The 23,259-nt window shown below is 43.4% G+C and overlaps 1 protein-coding gene and 1 long non-coding RNA gene across 4 annotated transcripts in view; one reads left to right on the top strand and one right to left on the bottom strand.

The window, feature by feature from the left end:
• The window catches only part of WDR27 (WD repeat domain 27), a 286,735-nt gene that overhangs the window by 88,566 nt on the left and 174,910 nt on the right, over nucleotides 1-23,259 (top strand). For both annotated transcript variants that reach the window (XR_005661263.1, XM_029048637.2), the window contains exons 18-21: nucleotides 3,233-3,354; nucleotides 6,126-6,259; nucleotides 11,698-11,795; nucleotides 16,250-16,371. Coding sequence is in view for 1 of the 2 variants with exons in the window: in XM_029048637.2 (XP_028904470.1) it covers nucleotides 3,233-3,354; nucleotides 6,126-6,259; nucleotides 11,698-11,795; nucleotides 16,250-16,371 (476 nt within the window). In the remaining variant the exon portion in view is untranslated. The remainder of the gene's footprint in view (nucleotides 1-3,232; nucleotides 3,355-6,125; nucleotides 6,260-11,697; nucleotides 11,796-16,249; nucleotides 16,372-23,259) is intronic.
• LOC114806008 overlaps nucleotides 16,114-23,259 on the bottom strand; it is a 52,025-nt gene continuing 44,879 nt past the window's right edge. For both annotated transcript variants that reach the window (XR_005661264.1, XR_005661265.1), the window contains exon 3: nucleotides 16,114-16,358. This is a non-coding gene — a long non-coding RNA (uncharacterized LOC114806008). The remainder of the gene's footprint in view (nucleotides 16,359-23,259) is intronic.

Genomic DNA, 23,259 nt, shown 5'->3' with positions numbered 1-23,259 from the left:
CCTCAAGAAGCTCCAGTGGTTGCCCATCCACCTCCGCATCAAGCAAAAACTCCTCACCATTGGCTTTAAAGCACTTAACCACCTTGCCCCTTCCTACCTCACTTCGCTACTCTCCTCCTACAACCCAGCCCGCCCACTTTGTTCCTCCGGTGCTAACCTTCTCACGGTACCTCCCTCCCGTCTCTCTCACCCACAACTACCTCTGGCCTGGAATGTCGTCCTTCCTCATATCAGACAGAGAATTGCTCTCCCCCACTTCTAAGCCTTATTAAAGGCACATCTCCTCCAGTAAGCCTTCCCTGACCGAGCCCTTCTCTCCATTCCCTTCTATGCCGCTCATACTTGCTCTTTCATTCATCCTCTCTCCCTTCCCCATGATACATTTGTATATATCTGTAATTTATATATTTATTTGTCAATTTATATTAATGTTTGTCTCCCCCTCTAGACTGTGAACTCATTGTAGGCAGGAAATGTGTTTGATGTTATATTGAACTCTCCCAAGCGCTTAGTACAGTGCTTTGCACACAGTAAGTGCCCTATAAATACAATTAATCATAATAATAACTGTCATACTGTACTCTCCCAAGTGCTTAGTACAGTGCTCTGCATAAAGTAAGTTTTCAATAAATACCCTTGAGTGAATGATTGATTGCACAGAAAGAAGTTGTTCTTTGTTTTTTGGCAAGCTTGTTGTTTGTAGCACTTGACGTTTCTATACACTTTTGCTCCCCTGCCTCTTGCTCCTTATGAAGCCTTTTACTCAAAAATAACCACTTCTTTCCTGTAGCAGAACACCATGCTGATCTACCTTGAGCAAATGCCTCCCAGTTTTCAGTGGGGAGGCAACACAGTCTGAGGCTTTGTTTTACTGTGTCCTTAATAATTAATACGATATATGTCAGCACTTACTATGCATCAACACTATTCAAAGCGTTGGGGTAGATACAGCTTAATCAGGTTGGACACAGTCCCTAAGTAGGTGGAAGAGCAGGTATTAAATCCTCATTTTACTGACGAGACAGCTGAGGCCCAGAGAAGTAAAGTAATATGCTCAAGATCACAAAACAGTCAAGTAGCAGAACCAACATTAGAACCCAGGTCCTCTGATTCCCAGGCCCCTGCTGTTTTCAATGGGCCACACTGCTTCCCACACTGCTTCCTTAAAAAATGCTTTCTCCCCTCTATACTGTTACCTCATTGTGTGCAGGGAATGTGTCTACTAACTCTGTTACATACTGTTGTATTGTATATAGTACGGTGCTTAACACAGAGCTCTGCACACGGTAAGTGCTCTATAAATATGAGCCCCTGTTTTCTTTTCATTTCCCAATTTCAGCTCTCCCTTCGGCAGTTGTTGCCTGTCTTCACTCATTCTCTGACTTGGTTCAGCCAGTGTAGCTTTGTTAATGTGAGCAGAGCTCCAATCAATCAATCAATCAATCAATCAAAGAAATGTCTTTATTGAGTGCTTACTGTCTGCAGAGCACTGTACTAAGCATTTGGGAAAGTTCAATATAATGCTAGAACTACATCCCAGAACTTCACTGTTCGTGATCTTGTCTGGCCATTTGATTAGTGTAAACCATAAATATAGCGACAACGCTGTTAAAGTAGTCAGATCTGGCGACTGTATAGGATCCAGGTCTCACAGCAGTAAAGAAAATTGGACAACGCTACAACTCAGTTGAGTTTTATTTTGGTCTGGAGCCTGACCCTCCACTGCTGCACATCCTGTTTGATGTTCTCCCAAAGGATGCACTGGTCTTTTTTATTTGCCTTTCTACTTATTTGTCTATCGCTGCATTGCTGATCAGTTTGCTAATCTGATCTAACCATCACTGCACTAGTTACACACTTCTGCACCCGTAAGCACTTCTGAACATATTGACTTTTATACTCCATTAGTTAAGCCATTACTCACTTACCTATTTTCTTTGCTCTTCATTTTGTAAATAATTTTGTATCATTCTCCCCTGTGGTACTGTATGAGAGCAGGAATTGTTCTTCTCACTCTACTGTGCTCTCCCACAATGCTTGGAGAATCAGAGTGGCTCAGTGCCCATGGGTTTGAGAGTCAGAGGTCATGGGTTCTAATCCTGACCCCGCCACTTGTCTGTTGTGTGACTTAGGGCAAGTCACTTAACCTCTCTGTTCCTCAGTTACCTCATCTGTAAAATGGGGATTAAGACTGTGAGCCCCACATGGGACAACCTGATCACCTTGTATCCCCTCCAGTGCTTAGAACAGTGCTTGGCACATAGTAAGCACTTAACAAATACCATCATTATTATTACTGTGAACTGTTGATTGATTTGTTGAAAGAGAACAGTTCTTTAGGGAGTTCCGTTCATTCATTCATTCAGTCATATTTATTGAGCACTTACTATGTGAAGAGCATTGTATTAGCTGTGAGTGACGAGGCACATAGAACCTGGATTCTAATCCCAGCTCTTCCAGTTAATAATAATGTTGGTATTTGTTAAGCGCTTACTATGTGCAGAGCACTGTTCTAAGCGCTGGGGTAGACACAGGGGAATCAGATTGTCCCACGTGGGGCTCACAGTCTTAATCCCCATTTTACAGATGAGGGAACTGAGGCACAGAGAAGTAAAGTGACTTGCCCACAGTCACACAGCTGACAAGTGGCAGAGTCGGGATGTGAACCCCTGACCTCTGACTCCAAAGCCCATGCTCTTTCCACTGAGCCACGCTGCTTCCAGTTGTCTGCTGTGTGACCTTGGGCAAGTCACTTTACTTCTCTGGGCCTCAATTACCTCATCTGTAAAACGAGGATTAAGATTATTTTCTCTGTAGGACGGTGTCCAACCTGATTTGCTCGTATGCACTCCAGCACTTAGAACAGTGCCTGCCACATAGTAAGTGCTTAACAAATACCGCAACAGTTATTATTATTACATTAAGGACTTATAGTTGGAGAGTGGTTTGTCAGAGTTGGATAAGTGAGAAAGATGGAACAGTGTGATTTTTGATGATGAGATCCAGTGTGTGCTTACTGGATGGCTAAGGTTGAGGTAGAACCAGAAACCTGAGGAATCGAGATTCATTCTTACCAAATAAAGGCTTTTGCATTGTTATTTTTTACTTACAAAATGCAAAAATGCCATTCCTAGAGTGTTGAATAAGAATATTAGGAAACACAAGGGTTTTCATGTCATTGATGTATGTGTGTCAGAAGAATTGGGTTTTTTTTCCCCTTGTTTTCATTAAGGTCATGATGGAGCAGTGATTTCAGTTGGCTGGAGTCATGACAGGAAGTGGTTAGTTTCTGCTTCTGAAGACAGGACAATGCGGATCTGGTCAGTTCGGAATACAAAACCTGCATTATTTTTGGTAATGACTATTTCATATTTCTTACAAGTCACTTGTAAATGCATAACTTTGTGAACTTGGAAGTCAGGTGGTTACAAATCTTTTCAAGCTGAGTAAAATTAGAGAGTATCCAGTTTGAAATAATCACGATCCTAATTCTTATACAGAGCCCCGTTTCCTTCCTGTAATTTATTTTAGAATTCCGTCTCCCTCATTAGTGAAAACACAGTGGATGCAGGTCTTTAATACAGTAGTATCATGGTCCAAACTCAGCTAGCTCCACACATAATAATAATAATAATAATGATAATAATGTTGGTATTTGTTAAGCACTTACTATGTGCAGAGCACTGTTCTAAGCTCTGGGGGAGATACAGGGTAATCAGGTTGTCCCACGTGAGGCTCACATTTAATCCCCATTTTACAGATGCAGTAACTGAGGCACAGAGAAGTTAAGTGACTTGCCCACAGTCACACAGCTGACAAGTGGCAGAGCTGGGATTCAAACCCATGACCTCTGACTCCCAAGCCTGGGCTCTTTCCACTGAACCATGCTGCTTCTCCAAACCATGCTGCTTCTCCTTCTGCTTCTACTTCTATGTGCTTCTATATGCTTCTCCTTCTGCTTCTGCTTTTATGTGCTTCTACACATAGATGATGTAGTGGATAGACTGTGGGCCTGGGAGTCAGAAGGTCATGGGTTCTAATCCCAGCTCTGCCACTTGTCTGCTGTGTGGCCTTGGGCAAGTCACTTCACTTCTCTGGGCCTTAGTTACCTCATGTGCATAATGGGGATTAAGACTGGGAGCCCTAATTGGGACAGGGGACTGTGTCCCACCAATTTGCTTGTATCCACCCCAGCACTTAGTACAGTGCTTGGCACATAGTAAGTGTTTAACAAATACCGCAATTATTATTATCATTATTATTATTATTATGAAGGGGGAGAGGCCCAGAAGTTACCTAAGCAAATTACTACTTACTTCTAAGTAGCCCTCCCAAAAGGAAAACTTATTTATGATGTTAATCATCCTCATGGTGACACCAGCAGGAGCACACTAATCACAGTGGGGTTGGGGGTCTTTAGGGGGATTTGAGCAAAGAGGAGGGGGTCAGCCAAGGGTTTTGAGGAAGAGGATCTGAGGAGAAGGTCTCCATCTTAGGGTCCTCGCTTAGAGGAACTTGTGAAGTGGAAAGTTAAAATGTTAATAATAATAGTAATAATAATTAGGAGATCAGTGAGGTTGGGTAGGATGGGGAGAGCTGATTGACTGCTTTAGAGCCAATGGTAAGGAGTGTCTGTTTGGTGAGGAAGTGGATGGTCAACTATTGGAGGTTCTTGAGGAGTGGGGGTGGATGGTCAGTCATTGGAGGTTTTTGAGGAGTGGGGAGAATGGATTGACACTGTCTTAGAAAAATAGTTAGGGCAGCAGAGTGAAGTATGGACTGGAGTGGGGAGAGAGGGGAGGCAGGGAGGTCAGCAAGGAGGCTGATGCAGTAATCCAGGTGGGATAGGATGAGTGATTGTATTAATGGGATAGTAGTATGGATGGAGAGGAAAGGGCAAATTTTAGTGATGCTGTGAAAATATAATCGACAGGGTTTGGTGACATTGAATATGTGGGTTGAATGAGAGAGATGAGTTGAGAACAACACTAAGGTTATGAACTTGTGAGATAGGGAGGATAATGGTGTTGTCTGTAGTGATGAGAAAGACAAGAGAAGACAGGGTTAGGGCAGGAAGATAAGGAGTTATGTTTTGGATATGTTAAGTTTGAGCTGTGTGGAACATTTTGGTAGAGACGTCCAGAAGGCAGGAGGAAATGCAAGGCTGCAGAGAAGGCTGCAGGGAGAGATCAGGGCTGGAGATGTAGATTAGGGAATCATTTGCATAGAGGTGGTAGTTGAAGCCATGGGAGCAAAAGAGTTCTCCCAGGGGGTTGGGTGTAGAGGGAGAATAGAAGGGGACCTAGAACTGATTTCAGCTCTAACAAATGAGTGAACTAGGACCCTGGGATATTCTTGCTCATCTGATCTCAAAAGTGGCAAGATTGGTAACACATCATTTACTATAAGTTACTGTGTCCTGCTAACAACCACAAGAAATAAACAGGTGGTGTTTCCTCAAGGAAAAGATAACTTTAATTTTTTTTCTGGAGTAAGTAGGATTTATTAGAGGGGCTTAAACACGGATCCAAATGAATTAGGGTTCAGGATGGCTAGGAAGAAGGAAAACCACAAGGAAGAAATTGCAAGAGTGAAAATTAGATAACTAAAGTGGGGAAGAAACCTTTGGCGAGAGAGAGAGTGGGGAGGATTTTAGAGCTGTTGGCAGGATCAATGCAATAAAATAATAATTTTACAGATCCCAGGATGTAAATATGAAAGTAAAGACACATTTAATAATTTTTCTCTGAAAACAACATTTCAAAACTTTTATAAGCTTGGGCAAATATCGGCTTTATATAAATAAAAGAAAAACATTTAATTGAAAAACAATTTTACTGCCAAATTTGAAACATTTGAAAGCTCAGTAACCTTTTTCTATTTAAAATTTTTTCTACTGTCTTTTAAAATATATTTGAAATTACACAACAACTTTATAAAGTAAAAAGGTCCCTCGAGGGTTAAGACAATGTTTGGAAAATTTTAGCTAAATACCAGGCATGTTTTTACACAAAAGTACAACTGGAAATAGGGAGTCTTGATGGAAGTAGTTGTATATTCATAATAATTGACTTTTAGAATATGCTAATGATATTTTGGAAATAATCACTGTATTTTCATTTCAGGGCAAGGACAGGTTTTGTAAGCCTATAAGCTTTGCACAGTTTTATTATATGGATAATTTTATATTGATGTCTTCTGGGGTAGAAATTCAGCTCCTAAAATACCATATTGACACTTGTAAGGATGAGATAAAAAGGTAGGTAAATATTTTTCCTGAAGCACCAACTCAAGTATTTATTTGTATTCTATTTACCCAGAATTAGGAGAATTCAGTGTTCTTAAAATGAACAATAGGAGGTTTTTTGATTCATTCATTCAATCATATTTATTGAGCACTTACGTATGCTTTTAGAGCAATATACTAAGCGATTCCTTTAAAACCACAAAATGAATTTTTATTATAATCCTGAAGGACAAGTCACACCGCTTGGTAGAATCGAATGGAGCCATAGTGTGGTAAGGGTTACTTCTCCACCCCGTTAATTTTGCTGCACTGGGATCGCTAGGGTAACTTCTATTGTTGACAACATAAAGATAGTCCCGTTCCCAACCAACGCATGCGAACTCGGTCCCATGCAACACCTCACCAGTTTCTATGTCTTTTCTGTCCATCTGGCCATATGTGTGGCTGGCAATCCCCTCCTTTCACAGCTATAATAATAATAATGTTGGTATTTGTTAAGCACTTACTCTGTGCCAAGCACTGTTCTAAGCAGTGAGGGAGAAACGAGAAGCAGCGTGGCTCAGTGGAAAGAGCATGGGCTTTGGAGTCAGGGCTCATGAGTTCGAATCCCAGCTCTGCCACTTGTTGGCTGTGTGACTGTGGGCAAGTCACTTAACTTCTCTGTGCCTCAGTTCCCTCATCTGTAAAATGGGGATTAAGACTGTGAGCCCCATGTGGGACAACCTGATTCCCCTGTGTCTACCCCAGCGCTTAGAACAGTGCTCGGCACATAGTAAGCGCTTAACAAATACCAACATTATTATTATTATTATTAGATACAGGGTAATCACATTGTCCCACGTGAGGCTCACAGTTGATCCCCATTTTACAGATGAGGTAACTGAGGCACAGAGAAGTGAAGTGACTTCCTCACAGTCACCCAGCTGACAAGTGGCAGACCTGGGATTCGAACTCATGAGCTCTGACTCCCAAGCCCGGGCTCTTGCCAAGCTGCTTCTCTATGAAGCCAGAAGATATGGTGGGATAGGGCAGGAGGATAGAGTGCAGGGTGAAGACTCCAAGGGAGAATCCTTCAGAAGCTCCCTAGAAGCTTTATACTCATTTTCTATCTCAGACCTTCTCCCACCTGATCCTTGTCCTCCTTTCCTCCTTCTCTCCCAGCAGCCAGACAGATGGACAGCCCAGGTGCATCAGGTGAAAAATGGTATAGGGAGTAGGGAGCTAAGATCCTGTGAGGGGGGAGGAGAGGTAAGACCCACTTTGAGTTGGGGAACCTGACTGCTCCTCGGGCTCTTGCAGCTGGGGGCCGAGTCACTGGGAGGAGGAGGAAGAGGTGCCCCACCTTCCCAGATGCAGCTACTGCACAGGTGACTTGTTCCCTGTCCCAGCTGGGGAGGGGAGGGGGGAATCATGGCTTAAGTTCCGGGCCTGACCCTGCCACTGCTTAGTAAGGGAGGTCAGGTCTGGGAATTCATCCATTCAATAGTATTTACTGAGCGCTTACTATGTGCAGAGCACTGTACTAAGTGCTTGGGATGAACAAGTCGGCAACAGATAGAGACAGTCCCTGCCGTTTGACGGGTTTACAGTCTAATCGGGGGAGACGGACAGACGAGAACAATGGCAATAAATAGAGTCAAGGGGAAGAACATCTCGTAAAAACAATGACAACTAAATAGAATCAAGGCGATGTACAATTCATTAACAAAATAAATAGGGTAATGGAAATATATACAGTTGAGCGGATGAGTACAGTGCTGTGGGGATGGGAAGGGAGAGGTGGAGGAGCAGAGGGAAAAGGGGAAAAAGGGGTTAGCTGTGGAGAGGTAAAGGGGGGGTGGCAGAGGGAGTAGAGGGAGAAGAGGAGCTCAGTCTGGGAAGGCCTCTTGGAGGAGGTGAGTTTTAAGTAGGGTTTTGAAGAGGGGAAGAGAATCAGTTTGCCGGAGGTGAGGAGGGAGGGCATTCCAGGACCGCGGGAGGACATGGCCCAGGGGTCGACGGCGGGATAGGCGAGACCGAGGGACGGTGAGGAGGTGGGCGGCAGAGGAGCAGAGCGTGCGGGGTGGGCGGTAGAAAGAGAGAAGGGAGGAGAGGTAGGAAGGGGCAAGGTGATGTAGAGCCTTGAAGCCTAGAGTGAGGAGTTTTTGTTTGGAGCGGAGGTTGATAGGCAACCACTGGAGTTTCTTTAAGAAGGGGAGTGACATGCCCAGATCGTTTCTGCAGGAAGATGAGCTGGGCAGCGGAGTGAAGAATAGACTGGAGCGGGGCGAGAGAGGAGGAAGGGAGGTCAGAGAGAAGGCTGACACAGTAGTCTAGCCGGGATATAACGAGAGCCTGTAGCAGTAAGGTAGCCGTTTGGGTGGAGAGGAAAGGGCAGATCTTGGCGATATTGTAGAGGTGAAACCGGCAGGTCTTGGTAACGGATAGGATGTGTGGGGTGAACGAGAGAGACGAGTCAAGGATGACACCGAGATTGCGGGCCTGAGAGACGGTAAGGATGGTAGTGCCATCAATGGTGATAGAGAAGTCTGGGAGAGGACCGGGTTTGGGAGGGAAGATGAGGAGCTCAGTCTTGCTCATGTTGAGTTTTAGGTGGCGGGCCAACATCCAGGTGGAGACGTCCTGGAGGCAGGAGGAGATGCGAGCCTGAAGGGAGGGGGAGAGGACAGGGGCGGAGATGTAGATCTGCGTGTCATCTGCGTAGAGATGGTAGTCAAAGCCGTGAGAGTGAATGAGTTCACCGAGGGAGTGAGTGTAAATGGAGAACAGAAGAGGGCCAAGAACTGACCCTTGAGGAACTCCAACAGTTAAAGGATGGGAGGGGGAGGAGGCGCCAGCGAAGGAGACCGAGAATGACCGGCCAGAGAAGTAAGAGGAGAACCAGGAGAGGACGGAGTCCGTGAAGCCAAGGTGAGATAAGGTATGGAGGAGGAGGGGATGGTCGACGGTGTCAAAGGCAGCAGAGAAGTCAAGGAGGATTAGAATGGAGTAGGAGCCATTGGATTTGGCAAGAAGGAGGTCATGGGTGACCTTAGAGAGAGCAGTCTCAGTAGAGTGGAGGGGACGGAAGCCAGATTGGAGGGGGTCTAGGAGAGAATGGGAGTTAAGGAATTCTAAGCATCGATTGTAGACGACTTGTTCTAGGATTTTGGAAAGGAAGGGTAGTAGGGAGATAGGGCGATAACTGGAGGGGGAAGTGGGGTCAAGAGCGGGTTTTTTTAGGATGCGTGAGACGTGGGCATGTTTGAAGGCAGCGGGGAAGGAGCCATTGGAGATTGAGTGGTTAAAAATAGAAGTTAAGGAAGGGAGGAGGGGAGGGGCGATGGTTTTAATAAGGTGAGAGGGAATGGGAAGCATGGATGATGCTCCCTCCCTGTGCTTCTGGGAAACTGAGTTCGATTTTGATCATGAGAAACAGTGTAGCCTAATGGATAGAGCATGGGCCTGGGAGTCAGAAGAACTTGGGTTCTAATCTCCCAGCTTTGCCACATCTGCTGTGTGATCTTGGGTGAGTCACTTCACTTCTTTGTACCTCAGTTTCCTCATCTGTAAAAGGGGATTAAGTCTGTGAGCCCCATGGGTGACATAGAGCATGTCCAACCTCACCAACCTCATTAGCTTGTATCTCCCCCAGCACTTAGTACAGTGCCTGGCACAAGGTAAATGTTTAACAAATACCATAAATTTTATACAAAAAGATTTGGGAATCATCTGTGTCGAAATGATATTTAAAAGTGTAGGATTGAATGAGTTCTCCAAGTGAGTGGGTGTGGATGGAGGATAGAAGGGGACCAAGAACTGAACCTTGAAGGACTCCCACACAGTTGGAGGGTGTGAAGGAGAGGAGGAGCCATCTTAAGAATGAATGAGAATGAGAACGAGTGGCCAGAGAGATAGGAGAATCAGGAGAGGACTGTGTCAGAGAAGCCAAGGTTAGATAGTGTTTCCAGGAGAAGGGGGTTGTCCACAGTGATGAAAGGGTGTAGGAGGATTAGGATGGAAGAGAGGCTATTGGATTTGGCAAGAAGGAGGTCACTGGAGACCTTAGAGAGGACAGTTTCAATGGAGTTAAAGGGGTAGAAGCCAGATTGCAGGTGGTCAAAGAGAGAATTGGAGAAGAAGCTGTAGACAGCTCGCTCAGGGATTTGGAGAGGAATGTTAGGAGGGATATGAGGCATAACTGGGGGAGCCGTGGAGTCAAGGAAGTGTTGTTTTTTTTTAGGATGGGGAGTCAGGGACATGTTTGAAAGCAGTGAGGAAGAAGCCTTTGGAAAATGAGTTGTTTTGATGTGTATATAATAATAATGTTGATATTTGTTAAGTGCTTACTATATGCCAAGCACTGTTCTAAGCGCTGGGGTAGACATAGAGGAATCAGGTTGTCCCACATGGGGCTCACAGTCTTAATCCCCATTTTACAGTTGAGGGAACTGAGGCACAGAGAAGTTAAGTGACTTGCCCACAGTCACACAGCCGACAAGTGGCAGAGCTGGGATTCGAACTCATGAGCCCTGACTCCAAAGCCCGTGCTCTTTCCACTGAGCCACGCTGCTTCTCTACCTATAACTCTGTTTATATTGATGCCTGTTTACTTGTCTTGATGTCTGTCTTCCCCTTTCTAGACTGTAAGCCCAGTGTGGGCAGGGATTGTCTCTCTTGAATGCTGAATTGTACTTTCCAAGCTCTTAGTACAATGCTCTGCACACAGTAAGTGCTCAATAAATACTATTGAATGAATGATAATGAGTCGTTGAAAATTGCAGTGAGGGAGGGAAGAAGGAAGAAGGCAAGTATTTTGAAAAGATGGGAAGGGATGGGACTGGAGGTACATATGGGGATAGAATTTGAGAAGAGGTGAAAGATCTCCTCTTGAAATACTGCTGGGAAAGATGGGAAGGTCAAAGAAGGAGCAGGAGGAGGGAGGGACTGAAAAGGAGCAGGGGGTATGTCAGAGAGATCATATGTCAGGGAGATCACGCCGATGGTTTCCAATTTATTTATAAAGAACATGTCTAGGTCAGTAGTGATTTTAGAAGGTCTTTAATTTCCAGCAAAAGTGTGGTGCTTTCCCTAACCAACCTAGGGGTTCAGATACTGATAATCCTGGTTACTGACTCTCAACAAGGTAAACAGGACAGACATGATAAATTGGGTGGGGAGGGATATATTTAAGACAAAGGTAAGTGACAAGTTATTCCACAATGTGATTACTCCACTGACATTGCTTTTCATGTTAGATAATAGAAGAGACCGAAGAAGATGGGAAGGATTGTTTCTAAATGGATATACCTTTCCCCTTCTTGGGGGCTGCCAGCAAAATATTCCCCATGGTGTTTTAAGATATCGAATGGTATTTTCTTTTAGTCAAATGAAGACAAATTAATCTTGATGAGTTTTTCTCTGAGGGAAAAGGTTGGATGATTGGCAATATTTACAATATTGTTTTGCAGGTACCAACAGAAGAGCATGTGCAAATCAATTCAGAAGTTCCACATGACTTCTCCAGTGGAGATTACCAGTCTGTCTGCCGTGAACGATTTCTATTCTCGTATCCTTTTCTGTTTCTCTTTGTTTTTTTTAAATACACAAACACAATTACATAACATTAGAAATGATGTTACTGAGTCTGATCAGTGGTCTGACCAGCGTGGAGCCTGTCTCTGACTGTGGCATCAAACAGAATAGGAGACTCAGTTCCTTCCTTGGTATTTGTCAAAGAAGGAGAATAATGGCCTCCATCAGGCGTTTAATCCAATCCTACTGGTAGTGGCTTGTATTCATTCTTCCTCATCAGTAAACTACCTTGCAATTCACTGAGCTTCTGTATCCCTGAAAAATATATATGGGGCCTAAAGCTTTCCCAGAGAACTGCTTACAAGTGTAGACGGCCCCATCATCAAAAAAGGACATTTAATAGTGATGGCCAGTGCACTCAAATGGCAATCCTGGCACATTTTCCACTATCGAAGATGAAATCCTAGCAAGAAAAGATGGCTTCTCAGAATGTGAAGTCTTGGCTTTGTTCCAACTTTTGAGGAAGTCACTACTGCATAGAACTGTTAATGAGATAGAGGTTAGGAAGATTAAGTGTTGCCTACTCGGGAGCCCCACACTTTGGGTTTTGGATGGGGGGTGGCAGAAACCCTCTGCAATTCTAGGATCAAAGCCAGGGAAGGGCATGTTTTTGCAGTCTTAACCTGTTCTTCTGCTCCAGTCTTGCAAAATGGATGTTGATGGAATTAAACAGATACAAAACCTCCAGGGGATAAAGTCCCTGTGTTCTAAACTCCAACAAATCTTTTGTTTCAGATTCATCCCCTCTGATTGCCCAGGGTCTTCTCCCACTCTTCTGATGTCCTAGTGCTTGCTTAGTTTTGAAAGGCATTCATTAGAGTGATCTGGAGTTCTTGGTCTCTTTAGTAGCATCTTAACAAATTGATACGGTATTCAAGACCTTGAAAAGCATTTGGCAATAGCCATGTGTCAGGTATTAAGCACTTTTGGGTCTCCTGCGAAGTTTTCCACAGTTATTCTGGAAAGACTATATTATCCAGTTTTACCTCAATCTTCTATTCCATCAATGGAGTAAAGCAGGATTCATTTAGTCTTATTCACCGTATTGTCCAGAACAACCAATCAATAGCATTTATTGAAACCCAACTATGTGCAGATCGTTGATCTAAGCTCTTGGGACATGAGAGTACAGTTAGTAGAAGCAATCCCTGACCTCAGTGAGCTTTCACTCTAGTGGGGGAGACAGATACTGAAATAATTTACAGATTGGAGGAAGAAGGGCCTATGACTTGTGTCTAAAATAGTAGGTTATATGCAGAAGCACTTCAGGTCCTTGTGAGAACACACGAGAAGCAGCATGGCCTCATGCAAAGAGCCTGGGCCTGGGAGTCAGAGGACCTGGGTTCTAATTCCAGCTCCGTGACATGCCTGCTCTGTGACTTTGGGCCTATCCCCACCCCTCTCCCCCACCCCATCCCTGTCATCCCATCCCATTCACTCCTGCTCAAACACTCCCACTGGCTTTTCTGCAGCATATGAACCACTGAGGAAATGCCACAGTATCTCAAAGATGCCCACCGTAATCAAGAAGAAAGGCGAGAGATCAGATTGTGACAATTAGCCACGAATTTGATTTTCCATTGCCCACCAGATAATAATAATACTATTAATAATATAATGATATTATTATGCTATTTGTTAAGTGCTTACTATGTTCCAGGCACTGTTCTAAGCATTGGGGTAGATACAAGGTCATAAGATTGTCCCATGTGGGGCTCACAGTCTTCATCCCCATTTGCCAGATGAGGTAAGTGAGGTGCAGAGAAGTTAAGTGTCTTGCCCAAGGTCACACAGCAGGCAAGTTGCAGAACTGGTTTTAGAACCCACGTCCTCTGACTCCCAAGCCTATGTTATTTCCACTAAGCCACGTTGCTTCTCTAACACGCTGCTTCTCTAAGATTCTAACCAGAATCCTGGATTGGCACATAAAGAATATCATCAACCAGATACTTCCAGAATTCCAGCATGGCTCCAAACCACAGCAAAGCACAGAGGACATGATTTTTGCTATGTAGCAGATGCAGGAAACAGCACAAGGACATCTATACAGTTTCCATAGATCTTGCCAAAGCATTTTATTCCGTTAGCAGATTTGGGCTCTGGCAATTACTAAGCAAATTTGGCTGTCCAGAAAAATCTATCTAGATCTTGAGACTATTTCATGATTGCATGGCTGGGTGAGTTCAAGCTGAACATATCTTGCGTGATCCATTCCCAGTTCCCAGTGGTGTAAAGTGGGAATGTGTAGTGGATTCTGGCTTGTTCAACTTATTCTATGTAGCCACATTGGTGGAAGCAACAAGAGATGCAGAAGAAGGCCAGAATCTGTGTCTTAACTGATTTTTCTATTTTTCTGCCAGCACTCACTACTGTGCTTTGTATATCGTAAGCCCTGAGTACGTGTTAATAGCAGAAAGCAGCTGCTTTCTGCGAAGCTGATTAGGATGGCCATAATGGGCAGGCAAAAGAAATGAGGAAAACACAGTGATGATAGAGTGAAATGGAATTTTAGGTTTTGAAGCTGTGACACTAATCATTTTGAAAGGTCACGATACAAGGGGAAAAATGGAAAACAATACAAAGTGCTTTTAAGTGACACGATGCCTAGTACATGGGCCTAGTACAGAAAGGACTGCTGGACATGCATCAGTCTTTTGTATCTGAGTATGCGGATACAGTCGGCATAATTTCTGAATGCAAAGGATACCCAATATCCTATATTCATGCATATAAATGCACATCTGGATATAAATATGTAATGAACATGCTCATGCATTATTTTTAACAATGGATCATGTGTAGCCACCCTCAGTTGAGATTTTGCCTGGACAAATTCAGGTTCTGTCTTCAATGGTGAATAGAACTGTTCTGAAAATGTTTATTTGTCACAAAATTTCAGCTATATCAGCCCAAGAAGCCACATTCTGTAGAGCCCTGAAAGTGGAAGGTTCAGGATAAACAAACGGAAGCATCTTTTCGAGCAGAGTATGCACGTGTGTCTTTTTCCTCCAGAAACTTATTCAGATAGAAAATGTCAGTAGGTAAATTATTGGGTGTGAGGTTTATGATGGATTATAAAAGGGAAAAAATCTAGGATAGCAATAATAATGATAATAATAATAATGGTACTTGTTAAGTGCTTACTATGTGCCAAGCACTGTTCTAAGCACTGAGGTAGATGCAAGGTAATCAGGCTGTCCCATGTGGGGCTCACAGTCTTAATCCCCATTTTACATTTGAGGGAATGGAGGCCAAGAGAAATGAAGTAACTTAGTAAAAGTGGCTTAGTAAAAGACACATTTCCTGACTATAGAATAAAAGGAATGTGCCTTTTACTCAGCCACTTTTACTAAAAGAGTTAGTAGACACATTCCCTGACTATAGAATAAAAGGAATGTGCCTACTAACTCTGTTGTATTGTACTCTCCCAAGCTCTTAATACAGTGCTCTGCATATAGTAAGAACTCAATAAGTTAATACCACTGATTGATGTTATGGGTAAAACAATCACATTTCTTCTTCAGGATTCTTTTGGGGTTGCAGAATATTAGCCAACTCACTGGTATCATGCACTACCCCATTGGAAAACAGTACTCGTAGGGGCAGGAAGAGGTGCTGTGGAAATCACTAGCATTGTTCTCTGTCCTTTCTCATATGTTTCTTGTTCCCCAAATCATCCTGACTTGACTGAGATTTGTCCATTGTTTAGCATGACAGAATCTGTCAGCAGAATAGATGTTGCATTTGTCTGACCTGGGCTAGCATTTCTTATGCTCTTATGAACTGAGAAAACTTACACAGCAAGGCATAAATAAATGTGCACTGTAAAAAACACTCAGAAAAGTAATTTAGTAAATCCAACCCTGTGACTTGAAAGAGTAATTGGAACTTTGCCAAGTGAACAGTTTGTTCTTTTTTTCTCTTAGCAATAGAATTGAGTGTATAGTATGGTAGTAATTAACCAGGAGTACATATGCAGGTACATTAGCCTAAATGTTTTGTAAAGGCTATACATTTGTTCTCAAAAATTGTATTATGTTTGGCTGATATAGAAACAAATTTTTGCTAAAGAATGTCACAGGGGAATAGCTTATAGGCTGGCCATAGTGACTTTGCATACTTCAACTTTGGTAGACAGCTCATTTCACTTCTGAAATTATATATATATATATATGCATATATAATTGAATTGAACACTCTTGCTATATTACTTTAATATATTTAATATAAAGTTACCTATGTGGATGCATGTTTGACACCGTATCTGCATATTTCCAGAGGCCAAAGACAAATGACTGAAAAATATCATTTATTTCAGTTGAAGCCAGTTAAAACTAATGAAAGGGGTGGGAACATCATTTGTTAAATCCTTGAAATTCTTCCCTTAAGATGTTTCTGTTAGCTAATCTTAACTTGTGGACATTTCAGACATTGTACTGGGAGCTGGCACTAATAGAGCATTGGAAGTTTTTGATCTAAATGTAGGTTGTAGTGCAGCAATTATACCAGATCTTCATTCAAGACCAGTCCACCAGATCTGCCAAAATAAGGTAGGTAATTTTAGGGAAATGCAGTCACACGGAAATGCAAATTGAATATCCATGGATAAACTGAAATAACTTAAAATGCTTTATATCAAAATATACTATCTGGGTTATGCATGTAATTATTATTTAATGATTCTTCGCATCAACTTTGACATTATATTTTTAACACCAAATTAATTGTTACAGTTTCTTATAGATCAGTTTTGGTTTTCAATAGCCAAAAAGGTTTTATAGATCATGAATTACTAGTTTATTTTCTAAAGTGAAAGTGTAATGGAGTTTAAATTCTCCTCAGTCCTTGTTCTCCCTTGCTTTTCTTATTCTTCACTATACTCACCATCGAAACTGTGGTCAAATGGCACTACACTCTCTCCCCGGACAAGTGACCAGATGGAGTTACTTAAGCTTCATAAGACTTTAGTTGAGGAAGAGGGAAGGTGTATACTATTGTTAGAAGAATCAATCAGTCAATCAATCTCATTTATTGTGCAGAATATTATACTAAGTACTTGGGAGAGTACAATATTGCACAGTTGGAAGACAAATTCCCTGCCCACAAGGAAATTACAGTCTAGAGGATCCTTTCTGATCTCCCATCCTCCTATCTCTCCCCGTTTCAGTCTGCTGCCTGGATTATCTTTCTGCAGAAAGGCTCTGGGCATGTCACTCCCCTCTTCAAAAATCTCCAGTGGCTGCCTATCAACCTTGGCATGAAGCAAAAACTCCTCACTATTGGCTTCAAAGCTCTCCATCACCTTGCCCCCTTCACCTCATCTCCCTTCTCTCCTCCTACAGTTCAGCCTGCACACTCCACTCCTCTGTTGCTCACCTCCTCACTGTGCCTTGTTCCCGCCTGTCCCGCCATCGACCCCTGACCCACATCCTACCTCTGACCTGGAATGCCCTCCCTCCTCACAACTGCCAAACTAACTCTCTTCCCCTCCTCAAAGCCCTACTGAGGACTCACCTCCTCCAGGAGGCCTTCCCAGATTGAGCCCTCCCTTTCCCTCTGCGCCTCCTCCCCTCCCCATTACCCCTACTCCCTCCTTCTGCTCTACCCCCCTCCCCTCCCCACAGCACTTGTGTATGTTTGTACATACTTATTACTCTATTTTATTAATGATGTGTATATATCTATGATTCTATTTATCTATCCCAACTCTGCCACATGTCAGCTGTGTGACCTTGGGCAAGTCACTTAACTTCTCTGTGCCTCAGTTACCTCATCTGTAAAATGGGGATTAACTGTGAGCCCCATGTGGGACAGCCCAATTACCCTGTATCTACCCCAGTGCTTAGAACAGTGCTCCGCACATAGTAAGCACTTAACACATACCAACATTATTATTGTTTTGATGGTATTAATGCCTGTCTACTTGTTTTGGATTTTTTTGTTGTATGTCTCCCCCTTCTAGACTGTGAGCCCGTTGTTGGATAGAGATTGTCTCTATCTGTTGCTGAATTGTACTTTTCAAGTGCCTAGTACAGTGCTCTGCACAAAGTAAGCACTCAATAAATACAATTGAATGAATGAGTGAATGAATGGAGGAGAAAAATATCAATCAGTTAATCAATCAGTCATATTTATTGAGCGCTTACTGTATTCAAAACAGTGTACTAAGCACTTGGGAGAGCACAACAACTGACACATTCCCTACCCACACTGAGCTCAGACATTAATATAAATACCAGTATGTACATAATTGCTGTAAGGTGCAAATCCAAATGCAAGGACAATACAGAAGGGAGGGGGAGAAGCGGAAATGAGGGCTTAGTTGGGGAAGGCCTCTTGGAGGACTTTAACAAGGCGGGGGGGCGGTGGTCGCTGCCAGGAGAGAGGATCATCTCTTGAATATGAAGAGGGGGGGAATTCCAAGCCAGAGGCGGAGTGCGGGTGAGGGGTCAGTGGCTAGATAGAGAAGATTGAGGTACAATGAGTACTTTGGCGTTAGAGGAGTGAAGTGTGCGGGCTGCATTGTAGTAAGAAATCAGAGAAGTATAGTAGGAGGGGTTCAGGTGATTGAGTGTTTTAAAACCCATGGTAAGGAGTTTCTGTTTGATGCGGAGGTGGATGGGCAACCACTGGAGGTTCTAGAGGAGTGGGGAAAAGTATACTGAACTCTTCTTAAGTAAAAGAATGATCTGGGTAGCAAAGTGAAGTATGGACTGGAGTGAGGAATGACAGGAGGCAGGAATGTCAGCAGTAGTCATGGTGTATTAGGATAAGTGCTTGGATTAACATGGAAATAGTTTGGATGGAGAGGAAAGGGCACATTTTAGCCAGTTTTTGACAACTGAGCCTACAGAATTTGGTGACAGATTGAATACTTGGGTTGAATCAAAGAGAAGCTTCGAGGATAATGCCACAGTTACAGGCTTCTGAGAAAGGGAAGATGGTGGTGCTGCCTACAGAGATGGGAAAGTCAGAGGGAGGGCAGAGTTTGGGTGGGAATATGAGCAATTCTAGAAAGGGAAATAGATTTGTTTTGTATATAATCGTGATCCATCCATCAATCAATCAAAGGTATTTATTGAGCAATTACTACATATAGGGCACTGTACTAAGCAGTTGGGAGAGTGCAGTATAATAGTGGGTAGACCCAATTCCTGCCTACAAGGATCTTACACACTAGAAGTGGAGACAGATATTAAAGTAAATTATCAATAGGGGGAAATGGCAGAGTTTAAGGATATGTAAATAAGTGCTTTGGGGCTGGGAGTGGGTATCTAAATGGTGAAAGGGTTCATACCCAAGTGCACAGGGGTCACAGAAGGGAGGTTGAATAGAATGGATAAATGAGGCATTAGGGAAGACCTCTTGATGGAGATATGACTTTAGTGTGGATTTGAAGATGGGGAAGGGAGTTCTAGGCCAGAGGGAGGATGAGGGTCAGTAGCGAGACAAATGAAATTGAGGTAGAATGATTTGGTAGGTGTTAGAGGAGCTAAGTGTTTGGACTGGGTTGTAGTGGGAGATTACCCAAGTTAGGTAGGAAGGGGAAAACTGATTGAGTTTCCTTAAAGCTGATGATGAGTTTTTGTATGATGCAGAGATGGATGGGTAACCATTGGAAGTTTGGCAGGAGTGAGGAGATGTTTGCTAGTGACAGCTGACTCCTACCAACAGTATTCTGGGGTTTCTGGAAGAAAGTCCTCACAAAAAGGGAAAGAATCCATCCATCACCCCTGTTAATTACCAATCCAGAAATGAGACAACACATTAAGAGGTCCACAGGACTTGAGTTTAGTGTCTCACCTTTACATTGGTGAGAAGACCAGTGGACTCCAGCCCTCAGAACCCAACCCGAAGAACAATGATCCTGATCTCTCTTTTACCCCCACCAACATCCCTTGCCCATCCTCTGTCCCACTCTGAAGGTGGGTTTCCTCACCTCTGATGTCAGTCTGGATGGATCTTCCTGAGGTTTGTCTGCATATTTCAGGGGTGTTTCCTGTTAGGGAGTTCCCTCAGTTCTTGTAAATAATGATAATTCTGGTATTTGCTAAGTGCTTACTATGTGCCAAGCACTGTTCTAAGCAATGGGGTATATACAAGGTAATTAGGTTGTCCCATTTTACAGATGAGGCAACATTAAGTGACTTGCCCAAAGTCACACAGCTGACAAGCGGCGGAGGCAGGATTAGAACCCATGACCTCTGACTCCCAAGCCCATGCTGTTTCCGCTAGGCCACGCTGCTTCTCTATGACCTTCTGTTCTGTTCTGTTGCTGAATTGTACATTCCAAGCGCTTAGTACAGTGCTCTGCACATAGTAAGCGCTCAATAAATACTATTGAATGAATGACCTGTGTTTGGGAAGGACTTCTATCTGATTTTCTGGAGAAGGAGGGGGAGGCTTCCTCATCCCTTCATCAGTGAAGAAGAGGCTTCCTGGTAATGTTGGGATTATTTATTCCTGTTGCAGTCCTATTTTCCTTTGTCCTTTGTGTCTATGAATGTCCTAAAGGTACTAATCCCATCTCTTTGTGTTTTATTCATCACTTTGCTACTGCCAATAACTAACTTCCCAACCCATTCCTCCTGCTTCTTCCACTATTCCCCCTACATACAGCTTGAGTACCCCAATATTTTATATATATATCTCAGCTCCATTCCCCTGAACCTCAATGTCAGTTGCCTTAACAGTGTGGACAGAACATTTTTTTAGAAAAACAATCTGGGACATGAGATATGGACTGGAAAATGGGGAACCAGGAAGCAGGGAGGTCAGCAAGCATACTGATGCAGTACTAAAGGTGGGATATGGTAAGTGCTTAGATTGGTGTGGTAGCAGTTTGGGTGGAAAGGAAATGGCAGGTTCTAGAGATGTTGTGAAGGTGGAACTGACAGGATCTGGTGACAGACTGAATATGTGAATTTAATGAGAGAGGTGAGTCGAGGACAATGCCAAGATTAAAGGCTTGTGAGTCAGAGTGGATGGCGATGTCTAAAGTGATGAGAAAGTTATGGGGAGGACAGGGTTTGGGTGGGAAGATGAGGAATTCTGTTTTGGACATGTTAAATTTGAGGTGTCATTAGGACATTCACATAGAAATGTCCTGAAGGTAGGAGGAAATTCGAGACTGCAGGGGAGAGAGGTCTGGGCTAGAGAAGTCGATTTGGGAATCGTTTACTAAGCAGTGGTAGTTGAAGCCATGGAAGCAAATGAGATCTCTCAAGGACTGGGTGTAGGTGGAGAATAGAAGGGGACCTAAACACTTCAAAGACTTCCACAGTTAGGGGATGAGAGACAGAGGGATTGAGAAGGATTTGCCAGAGAGATAAGAGGACAACTAGGAGAGGACAGTGCAAGTGACTCTATTTATTGCCATTGTTCTTGTCTGTCTGTCTCCCCCGATTAGACTGTAAGCCCGTCATATCTGTTGCCGACTTGTTCATTCCAAGCACTTAGTACAGTGCTCTGCACATAGTCAGTGCTCAATAAATACTATTGAATGAATGAAAAGTGAAACCAAGATTAGATAGTAGGGTTTTTTTATAGTATTTGTTAAGTGCCAGGCACTGTACTAAGTTCTGAGGTAGATACAAGCTTAATCCGGTTGGACACAGTCAATATCCCACATGGGATTCACAGTCTTAATCCCCATTTTACAGATGAGGTAACTGAGACACAGAGAAAAGGTAAGTGACCTGTCCAAGGTCCCATATGAGGCAAATGATAGAGTCAGGATTAGAACCCAGGTCCTTCTGACTCCCAGACCTGGGCTCTTTCCATTAGTCTATGCTGCATCTCAGGAGAAGGGGGTGGTCCACAGGATGGAAGACATTGAAGAGGTTAAAGACGCTTAGGATGGAATAGAGGTCATGGATTTGGCAAGAAGGAGGTCGTTGGTGACCCTAGAGAGAGTCATTTCTGTGGAGTGAAGCCTGTTTGCAGGTGGGTCAAGGAGAGAATTGGAGGAGAGTAAGTGGAGGTTAGTGGGTGTAGACAACTCATTCCAGGCATTTAGAGGGACAGAACTGAGAAAAGGCAGATGGTGTTATAGCTGGAGGTGCCCCGGGGGGTGTTTGGTTACGGGTTAATTGGATATGTTTGAAAGCAGTGGGGAAGAAACCACTGGAAAATGAGTGATGGAAATTTGCAGTGAGAAATGGAAGACGGGAGAGAGCTTGTGTTCTGATACGATTAGAAGGGATGGTTTAGGAGTCACACACAGGTGGAGGGGTTAGAATATGAGAAGAAATGGGATATCTCTTGAGCTACTGCTAAGGAGGATGGGATAGCCTAAGAGCTGGCAGGAAGAAGAAGGGACTGGAGAGGAGGTAGGATTTTATGAAGATTTAGACTGTACAATCATTGTGGGCAGGGAACATGACTATCAACTCTGTTATATTGTACTCTCTCAAGCGCATAGTACAAGGCTCAGCTCTGCACACAGTAAGAGCTTAGTATATTCTCAATATGTATATATGGTTTCATTTTTATTGAAATTGATGTCAAGGTCATTAGAGGCAAGAGATGGGGATAAAGGGATAGGAGCTTTGAGAAGGGAGTAAAAAGCCTGAAACAGCTGGTATGGGCAGTGGAGCTCAATAAGGGTGAAATAGAGCTGCTAGGTGGAGAAGAGTGCAGACTTAAAGGAGGTGAGGATGAATTTTGTATAGATGAGGTTGGCCTGTTGCTTCGATTTCCAATCTGCACCTTGAGCAGAGGAGCAGAGGAAAAGTACTATGAAGGTAATCCAGGGCTGCTTCTTGGTGGTACAAGATTGATGGAGGGACAGGGAAGTGAGATGGTTTTGTTTCCTGGAGAGCGTAGAGTTGAGGATGTGGATTTGTACTTCAAGAGAATGTAAGTTAGGTATGGAGACCAGTTGGGGCAAGATGACTGGAAAATTGGAGTGGTTCAAAAGATTAGAGATCTCTGTGGGGGAACAGGAGAGTTTTTGCTGGGTTGTTTTGTACTGAGAAATCTACATCCTTGCTCAGTTCCCCTGTACTTTGCCATAGTTGAGTAACTCCCTAAAATTGTTCACGTTTATCATGCATAATGCAGGTTTGGGATGGTTAATTGTGGCGTATGAAGAAATGGAGGCTCAGAGACGGTGAAGGACTTACCCAAGGAAAACCAGAATTCCAATGGCAGACCTAGGATTAGACAGAGCCTGTAGTTTTCATACTAGTACCCTCTGCCTCCTTGTCTTGTCTTATGGTTTCGAGTCGTCTCCTACCCATAGCGGCGCCATGGACACATTTCTCCCAGAATGCCCCACCTACATCTGCAGTCATCCTGGTAGTGTATCCATAGAGTTTTCCTGGTAAAAATATGCAGTAGTTTAGAATTGCCTCCTTCTGTGCAGTAAACTTGAGTCTCAGCCCTTGACTCTCTCCCATGCTGCTGCAGCCAAGCACAGGTGCCTCCAAATTTAC

The sequence above is a fragment of the Ornithorhynchus anatinus genome, chromosome 21 (assembly GCF_004115215.2).
Source record: "Ornithorhynchus anatinus isolate Pmale09 chromosome 21, mOrnAna1.pri.v4, whole genome shotgun sequence".
Classification (NCBI taxonomy): Eukaryota; Metazoa; Chordata; class Mammalia; order Monotremata; family Ornithorhynchidae; genus Ornithorhynchus; species Ornithorhynchus anatinus.
This window is presented reverse-complemented; position numbering and strand designations above follow the sequence as displayed.